General features: G+C 41.0%; 2 protein-coding genes across 3 annotated transcripts in view; both read left to right on the top strand.

Moving 5' to 3' along the window:
* The window catches only part of smurf2 (SMAD specific E3 ubiquitin protein ligase 2), a 52,986-nt gene extending 46,112 nt beyond the window's left edge, over nucleotides 1–6,874 (top strand). Inside the window, exons 13-19 of the mRNA XM_086067376.1 lie at nucleotides 408–511; nucleotides 812–926; nucleotides 1,402–1,580; nucleotides 1,809–2,067; nucleotides 2,167–2,368; nucleotides 2,904–2,979; nucleotides 4,715–6,874. Coding sequence (XP_085923502.1) covers nucleotides 408–511; nucleotides 812–926; nucleotides 1,402–1,580; nucleotides 1,809–2,067; nucleotides 2,167–2,368; nucleotides 2,904–2,979; nucleotides 4,715–4,814 — 1,035 coding nt within the window. The 3' untranslated portion in view covers nucleotides 4,815–6,874. The remainder of the gene's footprint in view (nucleotides 1–407; nucleotides 512–811; nucleotides 927–1,401; nucleotides 1,581–1,808; nucleotides 2,068–2,166; nucleotides 2,369–2,903; nucleotides 2,980–4,714) is intronic.
* A 1,223-nt stretch (nucleotides 6,875–8,097) lies between these two features.
* ddx5 (DEAD (Asp-Glu-Ala-Asp) box helicase 5) lies at nucleotides 8,098–13,144 on the top strand. Of its 2 annotated transcripts, none has more exons than XM_086067361.1 (13): nucleotides 8,098–8,289; nucleotides 8,901–9,072; nucleotides 9,192–9,288; nucleotides 9,369–9,502; nucleotides 9,581–9,646; nucleotides 9,743–9,884; nucleotides 9,956–10,116; nucleotides 10,215–10,387; nucleotides 10,480–10,590; nucleotides 10,666–10,727; nucleotides 10,816–10,875; nucleotides 12,092–12,326; nucleotides 12,456–12,628. In XM_086067361.1, the coding sequence occupies exons 1-13, from the start codon at nucleotides 8,237–8,239 to the stop codon at nucleotides 12,481–12,483; spliced, it is 1,494 nt and encodes a 497-aa protein (XP_085923487.1). In that variant the 5' UTR covers nucleotides 8,098–8,236; the 3' UTR covers nucleotides 12,484–12,628. The 2 variants fall into 2 exon arrangements, with proteins under 2 accessions (XP_085923487.1, XP_085923478.1); XM_086067352.1 differs by having other exon boundaries at nucleotides 8,099–8,289; nucleotides 12,092–12,313; nucleotides 12,456–13,144.
* Nucleotides 13,145–15,261: the final 2,117 nt, after the last annotated feature.

Raw genomic sequence — 15,261 nt, 5'->3', positions numbered from 1 at the left:
ACTTATTTGGTAGGATTTTGTGAATTTATCAAAGTGAATGCTTCAAATACGGCAAGTCAAGTTGTTTAGTAAGTAACTGTATTTTTTCATGTTAATTCACGGTTCATTTGCCTTTTATTTTGTGTAAACCTAATTTATAAGACCAAAACATTTTGGTATACATCTGGTTGTTGTAATACAGATTAATTTATTGGTTGTTTTTGTAAAAAAAAATACAGTACATAGGAAGCGGACCTTGGCAAACAATCGCATATTGAGGGAAGGGGGAAAAAATCACATAGTTTATTTTTCAAAATCATTCAGTCCTATTTACTGTGTTTGTACTTGCTCCATTTTTCTTTGTCCACGGGAACCACTAGCAAGTTTTGCTAACTTTCCTTAATGAGTCCCTCTTTACTTCACTGCAGGAATCCTATCGACAAGTGATGAAGATGAGGCCAAAGGACTTATGGAAAAGGCTAATGGTGAAGTTTCGGGGAGAAGAAGGACTTGATTATGGAGGAGTGGCCAGGTAGGAAAGCATTCGAAAGTAATTGACACCCCCTCCAAAACTGTTAATGATTTGCTGTTGCTTACAAAAGCACGGCGTTTGTCTAAATGAAGCTCCTCAACTCACTTCAACATAGTTCCTTGTTACACAAGATAGCAAAGCAATACTGATATTGTTTCAGTCAACAGCAAATAGGTAGAAAAAAAATCTGCGAAAAGGTTAATTTGAGAATGCTGTACTGCAAATATGCGTGAGTTCACTGTAGAATACAGAACAGATTTTGGTCAACTTCTTTTTTCGTTGTTTGGTATCTCTGTCCAGGGAGTGGCTCTATCTGCTATCACACGAGATGTTGAACCCGTACTATGGCCTGTTCCAGTACTCGCGTGATGACATCTACACACTGCAGATTAACCCGGACTCTGCAGTCAATCCTGTGAGTCATGCACAATACAGCAGTCATATGTGATGGCAGTGCAACCAACTCTAACCAAACACCTTGTGTTGCCAGAAAGAATCTCCTGGTATTTGGTCATTCCTATCAAACCATCATTGAAATTTGTCATCGCTCAAACTTTCTTGCTGGCTTCTTTTTAAGAGCTCCTATTTTCCTAATCACGTTTCCTTCATTTCAGCTTTCTAGAGAAGGAATCATTTGGAAAACAAATAGTAGTTTTGAGATTCCATTTGTTTTTCACTTGTTTTATTTGAAATTAAATATATTTGCAAAATTTGTAATCGATTTCCACTTTCCCCCAAAAATGACAGCTTGTAATATTTATAGTATTGAGTTATTAAAAAAAAATGTATTGGTCACAGTTTAACCTCTACAAATATTTAAATGCAACACATGAGCAAGTTCCACACGCAAATACTCATTTCTTTAATATGCACGTATCCTCTATGTGTAGGAGCACTTGTCATACTTCCACTTTGTGGGCCGTATCATGGGGATGGCAGTTTTCCACGGCCACTACATTGATGGAGGCTTTACCTTACCCTTCTACAAACAACTGCTCGGCAAACCCATCACCCTGGACGACATGGAGTCTGTAGACCCGGACCTGCACAACAGTCTGGTCTGGATCCTGTACGTACAAGACACATTTCATTGTGATATTATAACAAATAAATGTGCAATCCAACTCACTACATTTTGAGCACAAAAGCCTTGCCCAGACCTGGTTGCTTGATGACAGCACCCTCTAGGGTTTATTATTGAGCAAAGCTGAAGAGGATTCAGATGATGGATTTTTCTTTTTCTTGATGTTTTCCCCAATGTGTAAAATCCTGTGATTGACTTGAAATGACTCCTCAGGGACAACGACATCACAGGGGTGTTGGACCACACCTTCTGCGTCGAACACAATGCCTACGGAGAGATCATCCAGCATGAGTTGAAACCAAATGGGAAAAGTATCCCCGTCACGCAGGACACGAAGAAAGAGTATGTGCGCTTGTACGTCAACTGGCGCTTCCTGCGGGGCATTGAGGCTCAGTTCCTGGCTCTGCAGAAGGGCTTCAATGAAGTCATCCCCCAACACCTTTTAAAGGCTTTTGACGAGAAGGAGCTTGAGGTGCTTTCCCTTTGTCATGTCGGCAAATCAAACTTGATTCAGGGGGGTAGTAAATGTACACAGTATTCAAATAAACATGTTGGTGTCTTCCTTCCTCAGCTGATCGTATGTGGCCTGGGTAAAATCGACATCAACGACTGGAAGTCCAACACACGGCTCAAACATTGCACTCTGGACAGCAACATCGTCAAGTGGTTCTGGAAAGCTGTGGAGTCTTTCGATGAGGAGCGAAGAGCCCGTCTACTACAGTTTGTCACAGGTTCTTCCAGGGTTCCTCTGCAGGGCTTCAAGGCCCTCCAAGGTATAGAAAGACCAATGATGAGAAGAGAAGTTGTTTTTAAGTCATTGTCATGTTTCAATCACAACGCACCAAAACCATGAGTTCTAACTACAGAAGGTGTCTCTGGGTTTTTCGGACCAATTTCAAGCCCCTTCTGCTGCTGGCAGATAGTGTTACAGTGTGATGAAGCGCTCGGGCATGAGGAGTACACTCTGACCTCTTGTTCTCTCATGGGCGGACAAGAATGCTTAACATTGCCATCTTTTTTCCAGGGCTAAGAATGATAAGAAAATGAAAAAGCAAAACTAGAAACATTTAGTTGCTGCAGTTTTGTCTCTGTGACCTTGCATTGATTGTGATAAATGGACATATTTATGCCATCAAGAGACAGTATGCCAGCTTCATGAATGGCCCACATCAAAACTGATGAATCGACAATTTACAATCAAAAATGCAACATTTGTTTACCAATGCTTGGTAATGGTGCAAATGTACACTGTAAAAGCAAGTGTCCGGAAGTCGATTTTTACAGAAATTGTATTTGCTTTGAATGCAGGTGCTGCTGGCCCACGGCTATTCACCATCCATCAGATTGATGCCAACACCAACAACCTCCCCAAAGCCCACACGTGGTGAGAAAAATGTTTGGGGGGATATTGTATTATTTTCGAGGATGTGTGACGCAAGGGGCTTCTGCAGCTATAGAAAAAAAGACCAACTTCCGTTGTGCTTATTCAATCAATCTTTTTCAACTGGGAATGTTGTTAATAGGTTGTCTATTTTAAAAAAAAAAATGGAGAAATGTATTGAGTTACACCTCTTAACAACCCCTAGGCAATATTGTGACCCGTTTTGGGCTTTTTGGTGGTTCTGGTCAAGCCATTTCAAAATAAAATACTACCCACGGGTTAATATCATTGATATATAATAATGATATAATAATATTAGAGGTGTCAAGTGATTACATTTTTAAATCATAATTAATCGCATGATGTGTTGAGGTCATTTCTTTGCCACATGACTTAAATAGTTAACTCACAATTAATCACAAATTTTATATCAGTTCTAAATGTACAATAAAATGTGTAATAAAATGTTTTTCTAAGTTTTCATACTCTTGTTAACATAAAAGTGGGAAAAATGTTAAACTAACTTAGTCATTGAATAATGTCATAATAATTCGTAGTAATTCACAGTAATGACGCCATTTTAAATTTAGTTAAAGTTGTGTTGTTGTTACCTCCAGCAACGGACGGCCATTGAGCAGGTCGGCTCGCCATTAGGCGCGTCAAATTTCCATGTTTAAGCTTCATTTAGCTCCACTCTGCCGAAACACAAAATATTGGTTCCGGCTCTTCCAGGTCACGCAAAAATGTTTTTAAAAATTACTGTACAAAGTATTTTGATGTAAATATCGACTTTAACAGGAAAATCCGACTTAAATCGAAATCCGGGTTACATCGCCAGCGTAGGCACGGAGCTCCGCCGTAACTTGTGGACTCTCTGTACTATATTAAATTAATTAGTAAAATAAGGAGTGTGATATTGATTTGTGTTGAGGTTATTTTTTTTGCCACTAGATGGCATAATTGCATCTGTAAAACATTGGTAACAGCTCAGTACATTTTTCTTTTCATATCAAAAGCTATCTAATCTTTAACATGAAGTAACTTGTGAAATTCTGCACATTTTTAAAATTGTAATAAAGAACTTGACCTCAGTCTCCACAAATGTATGCATTATTACTAAATGTATTACTGCTAAATCTTGACGTGGACATGCCTGCTGCCTTTCGACTGGAATTCCCCCATTACAAGTTTTCCAAGTAAGGGGCGGTCATTAAAGACACACTCATTTTGACACCCCTAAATAATATAAATATTTTGTTTTTGAATGAGAATGTTTCATTCTGTAGTTTTTCAGTATTTACTCTTGTTTTTGAAACCGTTCATAATTCCCTCCTTCCACCTTGACTAAAGGCCCAACCTCCAGTTGAAGTAAAACAGCCACAAAGTATGATGCTGCCACGACCACACACAGATAGGTTGTCCTTTTGATGATCTAATGATCAACAATGTGGCCAGAGATACCTTTTGGAATTATCACTTGAAAAGTTCCAACTTGGTCTCATCAGATGACCATAACAAAATCACCCAAACTCAACTTTAGTTGAGAAGAAATGTTACTAGTAACTTAGACATAGTCGTTCTACGAGTGTGCTTAATTGTCTTAGGGCAAAGTGTGTAATGGTACAGATCAAGAATATGGAATAAATGCTCATATGACTTTTATATGACCCATTTATATGAACTTCCTAATGCTTTTCATACTGCCCTAACTTGAAATCCTCGTCTTCTATTTGTACAGTTTCAACCGGATCGACATTCCTCTCTATGAAAGCTATGACAAACTATATGACAAGTTGCTGACTGCCATTGAGGAGACATGTGGCTTTGCTGTGGAGTGACTCTGTGATGGGGCATGGCGGAATAACCAGCAGACGTTACATGGTTTGGCCATGACCCCCCCCCCCTTTTTTTTTTTTTACACACATGCATCGAACACTCTATGGTCTTTTCTGTTATTAGAAAAAAAAATCTGCAGCTGCTAATAACTCTATTTACTAACTTGAGGAACATGCAGGATTCGCTGGCTCTTCCTCTTTTTCTATGTTCATGCAAGCGTTTTCAAATAATGACTATTCCATGTAGCAAGGATCATTCTGAACCCCAACAACTGCATATACAAGAATGGATTGTTAGCTAAAGTACAGGGTAATAATTTAATTGGTTACCGTAACCGCTTGGAAACATGAATTCTCGATATGGAGCGTGCCTTGGACTGATCACATGGGAGCAAGCGGGCATGTGCGGATGCAACGACTTTGAATTTGGCAGGCAAGATTTCCATCGCTCTCCGAAGACAGCAGCAAGGACCCCAATGTGTCGCTGCACAAGCTGCATTCCCATTGTCACTTATTGTCAACCAGTTTGTATGAACATGTATACATGAATGAAGTGCTTGCAATGTGTTATTTTTATATAGTAATGGGGAAAATGGAAGAAAATTAGTACAGTTCTAATATATCTAATTTATTGCTGATATTCTATATTCACACAGTATATATTTACACAATATATACAGTATAGATTACATCTCCCTGTTTCCATTGTTTCAGAAAATAGGGTTACTGTTTAAATTATAAAAGGAATTTGTAAGAACAGAACTACAGTATTTTGGTTTATTTAACAAACTTCTAATATTCAATGGGAAGTGTTTCTCAAAGGCTGGCAAATCATGAACACACACACAGAGATAGCCATTGTTGAATCTTTGTCCAACTGAGCAGACCCTTTAAAATCTATTAATAGAATTCTGAAGCCACTTAAGCAACATGTTTTGTGTGCGTGTGTTTTTTTTTTTTTGTATCCTTTAATCAACAGTCGCTCATTAACAGGGCTTTATACATGAATTCAAATGTTTTCATTAATTCCTAGACCCCAAAGTCTTTGGATACCATGCGGTGTTAAATATCAGTTTATCTGCATTTGTCTGACGTTGGCGCCCATATACCTGTACGTATATTGATTGATTTCTTTTCAAAGTCCACATACACTATTGATGCCTTTTGTGGCCAAAACTAAATCAAATTTTGCAAGAATAATACTCAATGGCCACTTTCTCAGGGGTTATAGTAGGAACCTTGTTATTTATGACAACAAAACAGAAGCAAATTGGCCATTGTACCTTATTGTCTAATCTAAATGATGAACATCCACTTTCATTGCTTTGGCATCGACTAATTGTTGCATGTCTGAGCAACTTGGTTATACAGGAGTTGAATAAGATGGCCTCCTGTTATACTATTCTTTTGATAATGTTCCATTTGTGAGATTGTTTTCTACCATTGAACATAAAATTCTTGAATGTTTTTCTAAAAGATGCTGCTGTTAAGCAATCTCTCTGACCGTGGACTGTTCTTAACATTTGCATACACTGTTATGTTGTTCTTTCATGTAAACAAGTGTATGCAAAGTGACAAGTGTCCTCACATGGTGCTTTGTACAGTAAAAATATATCGTTCATATATGTGGATCAAACAACGTGTAATTTATGTTTAACTTAATTAGAAAGCGATGTTGTCTAAGGGGGGGATTGAATTGCACAAAACCAGACAAAGGTTCAGGTTGTGTTTGGTATTGAATGGTGACCTAAAGGGCATATTCATCCACTTAGAAGTCCAGTGCACACGCAGATAATTACACTTCCTACAGTACTTTACTCAATGTCGCCTCATTGCTGCCTTTCACTGAAGAATTGATGAAAATGTTCAAGAGATGCAGCTCTTGCCTTTTCAGATTTGTTTATTTTAGCATGATCCACTAGGCCTATTACCGTATCTCCCCTAGCTGACTGATGCAATTTGATGTATGTTAACACTACCATTTTGTAAGAGTATTTTATTTTTGTGTGTAATTAGTTCTAATTAAACTTGCCTTTGTCTAACAATGTAAGGCCTTGTACAAAAAAAAACAGCATTGTCTTTCTTCATCTTCATTTTGTTTTTCCTTTTCAATTTAAATCTGAAAATTTACAACACAGCAGTGTGTCTACATTATTTACATTTGAATGGCATTGCGTGGAAGATTTGGGGACACTGAGGGCTCAATGGGAAAGTCCAAAGTGTCAAGTACAGTTTTTGTTATGTCGATGTGACAACAGTAGACAGACATGATGTGGAAAATATTTCTTTACATTGCAATTGTGGTTGATATTCTAGCATGGGGTAAGTGAAAACACATTTAGATGAAAAGTTAACATACCGCTATTTCAAAGTTTCTTTTTTACTTGGCTTAAGTTGCTCGTGCAGTTTACACTTTACTGTGCGTATTTACTATACGAAATACGATAGTTGTCGAGGCATACATCGCCATACATTTGTGCTAATAAGTTTACGTAATGTATGGCGTTAAAAAAGCTTAATGCCCATAAAATCCAAAATACTGTGGCAATTGTTTTGATATTTTTAGAAATTGAAGTGGACACGAGTAGAGATGTGCATGTGAATTTTGGTGGCGATACATGCCACTGTTTTGTCATGTTTTGCCCGTTAATAATGCCTGTCTTCACCATTTCCACCAGTATGCAAGTTTTTAAAGCTTAGGGGGGTGAATGAGAGGCGTTTAAAATGTGTCAGGTTTTTGCTAACTCCCATTTAACATGAGTTTTAATGTTATCGGTTAATGCATTAACCATGCTGAGCACAATCACATCTCCGATTATGAGGGTGTGCATTTATGCACTCACATCTAGTTTTTAATTCCCCTGTGAAGACTTTTAGTAAGAGTGGAAAATTAAATCACATAAATTAATTGCCATGAACATATTAGTTATAAACTGAAACTAACGATAAAAGGAAGTAAAAAAAAAATGCCGTGACGTTCACATTTGGGTTGGTCGTAGTGACGTCATTTGTGGTATTACACGAGTAACCGAATTACCGGATTTTGTTTGGAACATATTCATCCGCTATTTCAATAGTTCTTCGGAATGAGCAAAAGGTGAAACAGGGCCAAAAGGATATTTGATCTCTTTATCTTTGGATTTAGTTTTATTTAAACACACATTCAAAAGCAATGTTTAAACGTCAAGAAGTTAAATTACTGTTTGCTACGTTTTCTTCGTGCCGCTGAAGTTAAAGGAAAAAAACATATAGCGGATGAATACGGAGGAAGCCGAACTTCCGCTTGCTACATAAGCCGGACCTCCTTTTTCTTGAACCGGCAGTTCGGCATTTCAGCACCGCTGCCGAATTCGACGAAAATCGGTGTCCGAAGAATTCTATTTATCTTTTCTTTTAGATTTAACGTTACACAAATACTAAGAAACATGCCAGGATATTCCGACAGAGATCGTGGCCGTGACAGGGACAGAGATCGAGGGTAAGTGCATTTTTCCGTTTGTTTAAAGCGGTTTTCCCCTCGTTGAAAATGGCCGACCGGGCTTAACCAAGAAAATAAATGAGAATAATGTGCGTCTTTTTCTATTTTGACGAAATTAATCCATTCGTGTTGACACAGAAAAAAAATAGGATAAAGAACCATTTCTATATTATTCGACAAAAGTCAGCCTCTGATGTCTTTGGCTGAAGGCCTCGTCTGGCCTCGTGCCTGATATGGCGGCTACTCGTTAGCTTCAAGCTACTACTTTGTTAGCTTGTTCGATGTTAAACTTAGTCCGGCGTAGTTTGGTTAAAGACGTGTGTGCGTATTGAAAAGTAATTTCACATAAATGACAAATCTTGGGTCATATTGAACCGATCTCGCCCGTCATTGTTAAGTTTTGCTATCGGCTTTTTCGCCATGTGGCAATGGTGAAGCCCATACAAAATGCCGGCTGTTTCCATTGTTCCTCTACTGGCTGGAAAGTATATAGCAGCAGGACATTTTCCACCAATGACTCAGTTAAGACGCGTTTCTCCCGTTTGGCCATCGATGCACTCGACCGAATTGCTTTTTGTGTGCCTTTTTTGAGCGACCTTGTTGTATTTCAGTTACGGTGGCGGCCCTCGTTTTGGTGGCGGTCGCGGCGGCGGTGGTGGTGGTGGAGGAAAGTTCGGCAACCCCGGCGAACGCCTGCGGAAGAAACACTGGAATCTTGACGAGCTTCCCAAATTCGAGAAAAACTTTTACCAGGAGCACCCAGACGTGTCGAGGAGGCCTCCGGTGGGTTCCGCATGGTACATGTGTTACGCAACACGTGTGCGAGTGTGCTGCACGTGTTGGCGTTATGCAATCAGCATGGACGCTGTACTAAATCTTTATTTCATTATTCCCGACTATAGCAAGAAGTTGAAAATTATAGAAGAACCAAAACGATCACGGTGAAGGGGAGGAACTGTCCAAACCCAATTATAAATTTCCACGAGGCAAGCTTCCCATGTAAGTACCGCTAGCGTTGATGACTGTTGAACTTGTTGCATTGAAAAACATGCCTTTAAAATGTGTTTTCTTCAAAACAGCTTATGTTATGGATGTGATCAACAAACAAAACTGGACAGAGCCAACCCCTATTCAGGCCCAGGGCTGGCCTTTAGCACTAAGTGGCAATGACATGGTTGGCATCGCACAGACTGGTTCTGGCAAAACTCTCTCTGTAAGTTGACATGATTTGATGAAACGGATGGCATATTTGTATTGAAAGTGTTGTAATTTTTATGAATGTTCTGTACAGTATCTGTTGCCTGCAATCGTTCACATTAACCACCAGCCTTTCCTGGAACGTGGTGATGGACCTATTGTGAGTATTGATAAAAATGTATTCGACAAATTAAAAATGGGCACATACGTTGTCGCTAGTCATACTTGTGTGTAATTCAAATATTTCGATCGGCAGTGCTTGGTGCTGGCCCCAACTCGTGAGCTGGCACAGCAGGTGCAACAGGTGGCTGCAGAGTATGGCAGAGCTTCTCGCCTCAAGTCCACCTGTATCTATGGAGGAGCACCCAAGGGACCGCAAATTCGTGACCTTGAAAGAGGTAAGCTGTTTATTGAAATTGAAAGTCAGGCTTTGTATCTTTCATTCATACACCTGTTTAATGTTTCTCAGGTGTGGAGATCTGCATCGCAACACCGGGAAGACTCATTGACTTCCTTGAAGCAGGAAAAACCAACCTGCGCCGTTGTACTTACCTCGTATTGGATGAGGCCGACAGAATGCTGGACATGGGATTTGAACCACAGATCAGAAAAATTGTTGATCAGATCAGAGTAAGTTCTTCTTCTTTTTTTCCTCTACTGGTCCTTCAGATACCAGAATCCAATGTTGCCAGTTTCAGTTTGGTAATCATTGTATGTCTCTATTCCAGCCTGATCGCCAGACGCTGATGTGGAGCGCCACCTGGCCAAAAGAGGTGCGTCAGCTGGCTGAAGACTTCTTTAAAGACTACGTGCAGATCAATGTTGGTGCCTTGCAGCTCAGTGCAAACCACAACATCCTTCAGATTGTTGATGTGTGCAGTGATGGAGAGAAGGAGAACAAGTTAGTACATCACTACGTGACATTTAATCGCATACTCAACTGTTGATGGCAATCATGCATAACATACATTTTCTGTTTTGTATTTTCAAAAGACTCATTCGCCTGCTGGAGGAAATCATGAGCGAGAAGGAGAACAAGACTATAATCTTTGTCGAGACAAAGAGGCGATGTGATGACCTGACAAGGAGAATGAGGCGGGACGGGTAAGTTGTGATGCAACCAAAAAGCACACTTTCTGTCAGACAGCATATTTAATGAGATGCTTTTGAAATGTTTAGATGGCCAGCTATGGGAATCCATGGAGATAAGAGCCAACAAGAAAGAGACTGGGTTCTTAATGGTGAGTTTACTGTGTGTTTCTTCTCCTTCCATTTCGCGGTTTACAAACGGAAGGTCGTAACTTTGTAAAATCTTTTTGTGTTTTTCAGAATTTAAATATGGAAAGGCTCCAATTCTGATCGCTACAGATGTTGCTTCTCGTGGTTTAGGTCAGTATCCCCCGTAAAGCACTTAAAACGTTGGAATTTTTTTAGAAGAAAGTATATTTGCTTTCTTTAACTCTTCTGCTTCTCTCTGAGTCTCTCCCATGGGCCAAAGGAGCAGAGGTTATGGCAGGGCCTTGGCATGACAAGCCCAGGTGCCCAGAGGGGGAAGGAGGATTCTTGGAGATGTCCTGACTGGCGAGGCACGGGTCTCCCAGTCGTGCACATAAGCAGAGGTGTCGAGGTCAGAGTGCAGCATACAACGCGCTGGCCTATCTAAAAGTGGGGGAAGTCCACAGTTGCTCCCCTACACGCTTGACTGTTGTCTGGCAACGGTTTGGACTGCGTCACACACCCAGGCTCTGTAACTGTCCCAGCTGAAAGCCCCGCAGCATTGTTTGGACACAAGCAAGTCCCGAGTTATTCCTAAGGTGCTTTCGGTTGCGTGGATGGGTTGTAAAGCATGGGTGGCGTCGCCGTTGCAGTTCAACTTGTCGGATGAGCAGCTTGTAAGATCGATTGGAATCTCACCTCTGCAATAACATGGCTACTGGCGCTTTTGGTGACAGTGGGACATGCTAGTTGGACACATTCCAAGCTCACACTCCTCCCTCGCCTGCGTTACAAAAGTCATGTCGAGACCTGCCAACGAGAGACTTTGATCACTGGGATAATCTTGCCCTGGCGACTGGGGTGCGCCGTTTGTAGGCATCCTGCAAACTGGTTCACATCTCCACTTTGTTGGCTAAAGACTGCCGTGTGAACTTAGTAGCACCTTCTCACCAGTGTGCGTTGACAAGTGGACTTTGAGTCGATCAGTGACACTAGGAGGCAGTAGCGTGCCTAGTGGCCCTACTGTGTGGGCGAAGTGGGGGGTGCGCTGCGATGGGAACGGACTAGTGAATGCACGCTCCAATGAAGGGTAAGGCTTGGGATCTGTTTTTTGATGCCTTGGTCACAACTTGGAGGACTTAATTTTTTTTTCTCCCCTCCTAACTCCCCTCAATTAGAAGCGACTGGAGTGTGCATTGTTTCTCTCTTCCCACTGTAGTCTCCCCATACGTTGAAATGCGGTTGTCTAATGACATTTTTTGTGGCTTTGCCGACCCCATGACGCTACTAACGGTGCTTTGTTTGATCTGGTTGTTGTGGTGGCGCTGGCGCACGTCTTTGTGTGCTGTCCTCCTCTTCCCTTTTGCCACACCGCACCACAATCTTACAGATGTTGAGGACGTGAAATTTGTCATCAACTTTGACTACCCCAACAACTCTGAGGACTATATCCACCGCATTGGCAGAACGGCCCGTAGCCAAAAGACTGGCACGGCCTACACCTTCTTCACTCCCAACAACGTGAGGCAAGCCAGCGACCTCATCTCTGTTCTACGCGAGGCCAACCAGGCCATCAACCCCAAGCTCCTCCAAATGGGTGAAATCAGAGGAGGTAAATCAAATTGGTGAGATACGGAAACTGTGCTGTAAAACACAGGCACTTCTCTGCTAAAGTTTTTGTTTTGTTTTTTTACATTTGCATGGGTTTGCCATATCCCAAGGGTCGTGTTGACACTATTCTGCTCTCTTTGCAGGTCGTTCAAGGGGAGGCAGAGGTGGTGATTTTGACCGCAGGGATCGGTATTCTTCTGGAAGGCGAGATTTTGGCAATTTTAGGGACAGGGATAGCAGTAGAGGCTATGACAATGGACCCGGACCAAACAAAAGCTTTAGCACAACTACTCAAAACGGAGGCTTTGCTGGAAACGTTGGTGGTGGCAGTGCTGGTACTAATGGCTTTAGCGGAGGCTACAATGGCAATGGACAGTCATTTAATAACCAGGCAGCATCCTTCCCCCCTCAGAACAGCTTCCAACCCCAGCAGAATGGCGCAAGCCACCCCCCCTTCCCCTTCCCCCAAGCGCAGCATCCGCCCCCGCTGACGCCGTACCCCATGCCACCGCAGTTTCCTCAGTAAACACGCAAAGTAATTTATTGCTTTTTTTTGACTTGAGTTACCTTCCGAATCTTTTTTTTTTGTATTTACACAACAGAGGGTTACCAACACCTTTAACCTAGTGAGCATTTTAAGATCTGCAGTGTTGCACATTTCCCCTCGCCACTCTATTGCTATTTAATTTGTTACATTCCTCGGTAATGTTTAGTTATGTTTTCTACTATGTAATTTCAGGAGTACTGTCTTTTCATGTGTATCCTTGAAAGTTATGTTACCTCCCGCCATGGAAGTGCACTGCATGATCTTTCCAATAAAAACAAAAACATATTTGACTTTGTGTGCTCTTTTGTGCGGGTGGGCCTTAGAAATAGTTGTGCTGCTATCGCTGGCCACTGGATGTCGTTAGCCGTTCAAATTTGTCTGATGCAGCGCAAACTCATGTATCAAAGATGCGGCTGGCTATTAGCCATGATCAAATAGAGCAGCACAAGTATCAAATGTATTTTGCGTGGTCCCAAAAAGTTTTAAAGTCATACTTGTAGCCCAGTTGCCGTTTAAAGTGTAAGAGACAGATAAAATCGCACTAAAAGCAGTACAAATATAGATAAAATGATTTATTTGGTTAATACATGATGAAACTTAATAGTAAAAATTTGATTTTTGGGGGGGGGGTCAATTTTGCGACTGCTCATTTCCACGCAGCACTCCCTTTTAACGTGTGCGTGCGCGCGTAACAGCAGGCACTCACTGTTAACTCAAGTTGGCGATGACTAGCTGTCGGTAAGTTGCTCACTCTGTTTTTCGTCATTGTAGACTCACTGTTCTAACAGCACACAAAACCAAGGACATTTCTTTTCTAAATTTTAGGGTTACCATGTTTCTCTCCACTAACACACCTGATTCATGATCAGGATCGTTATCAGGCAATAGGCAAAGCTTGCTGATTAACTGATCGTTAGATTCACTTGTGCTGCAGGAGGAAAACATGGAAAACAGGCTGGATAGGTGCTCTCGAGGACCGACCTTGAATACAGAAAAAGAAAAAAAATCCCTTGAAATGATCTCTGCTACACTTCCTAAGCAAATACTCTACTGCTGAAGTTTTTGCAATATCGTGGTTAAGCCCCGCCCCTTTTAAAGCTGTCACTCATTCCTGTTAACTTGCTGCTCTTCCTATTTTTTTCTCCTCCCCCTGGAAGGTATGAGGGTGTTGGTTTTAGGAGATCTTATTGCGTAGGTGTGCACTTCGCAATGAGACACACCTACAGCAAGCATGAGCCGGAGCAGCATGCTCCAGTCGGCCCACTTCCAATGAGCCATGAAGTCACGTTACGGCGAACGCGCTTCCACATACCCTTTGACCACTTGTGCGTATTTGTCTTTACTTTTGCTATTCATTTCATTTGCTTTTTTTTTTAAGGCCATTTGAATGTAAATAAATGAACTATTTGCATATCATAAAGGCTAAGCTTGAGCTTGACTCGTACTGATTGAGAAGTACTTAGTGATTGTTGTCGTGCCAACAAACCGTGCCACTTATTTATTGCAAAATGTCAGTTAATTAGACATTCCAGGCTTGATAAAAGTCTTGAGACACCTTTTATTCACTTATTTAGTCAAGGAGGAGTTGTATTACTCTAACTTTGCTTCCACGTGGACATTATTGTGTAAAATATGTCCAACGTTGGATGAGTTTGTTGTGGAAGAACATAAGCAGATGTTCGAAAACAGATCGTGAATCTTAATTTCTGACTTGTGAGGGGAAAAAAACAATCTTCACGACTGTGTGCAAGTTATTTTTGACATACATAAATCCAAATCCACAAATGAGCTTTCCATCAAACAAGTTCCTTCACAAATGCTCATCCCAATGACTGTAAAAATAATAGAATACCAGTGAGTTGTCGTGTCATAATTGCTGATAGTAATCTGTATATTTCAGCTGCCAAGTTAACTCGTTCTTCTACATTCCACCGCGTTTGTGATGCATGCATGCATGCAAGTCCACGTCTTTGTAAATGTGTCACATTTTGACTTGAATTGTTAGGGGCATGTTTTGTCATTTGGCGAACCAGGGCAAATCTACTCATCGGAAGATTTGTACTGCAAAGATTTTGGATATTAAAATGTACATTTGAGAAAATTCTCCAATTGGCTCAGATAGATTACATCCTTGATCCTAAAAATCCTATCGACAAGTAAATCATCTCAATTATTTTACTGTATTTGTAAAAACATCACCATTTGATATGATTGACTATTTCAACCACTTTAGTAGTCGTCTTTTGAAACGTGTCACTTATGTCACTCTCCACTTCAACTCTACTGCATTCTCTTCACTCAGCAGTTGACACTGACTGCTAACGACGAGAACATCTGTCACAGTGACAAAGCTGGAGCAGGACTCCTCTTCAGGCCTGGAGTCTCACAGTTCAGACTGACCC

This window comes from Leptonotus elevatus, chromosome 1 (assembly GCF_054856555.1).
Source record: "Leptonotus elevatus isolate MCC_2025b chromosome 1, RoL_Lele_1.0, whole genome shotgun sequence".
NCBI classification, from domain to species: Eukaryota; Metazoa; Chordata; class Actinopteri; order Syngnathiformes; family Syngnathidae; genus Leptonotus; species Leptonotus elevatus.
This window is presented reverse-complemented; position numbering and strand designations above follow the sequence as displayed.

Excerpts from the sequence above, each read along its gene's own strand:
- ddx5 (XM_086067352.1), top strand. The coding sequence starts at position 8,237 with ATGCCAGGATATTCCGACAGAGATCGTGGCCGTGACAGGGACAGAGAT. Across the intron at positions 9,289-9,368 it reads CCACGAGGCAAGCTTCCCAT|CTTATGTTATGGATGTGATC; the intron begins GTAAGTACCGCT and ends TCTTCAAAACAG. Across the intron at positions 9,885-9,955 it reads AATTCGTGACCTTGAAAGAG|GTGTGGAGATCTGCATCGCA; the intron begins GTAAGCTGTTTA and ends AATGTTTCTCAG.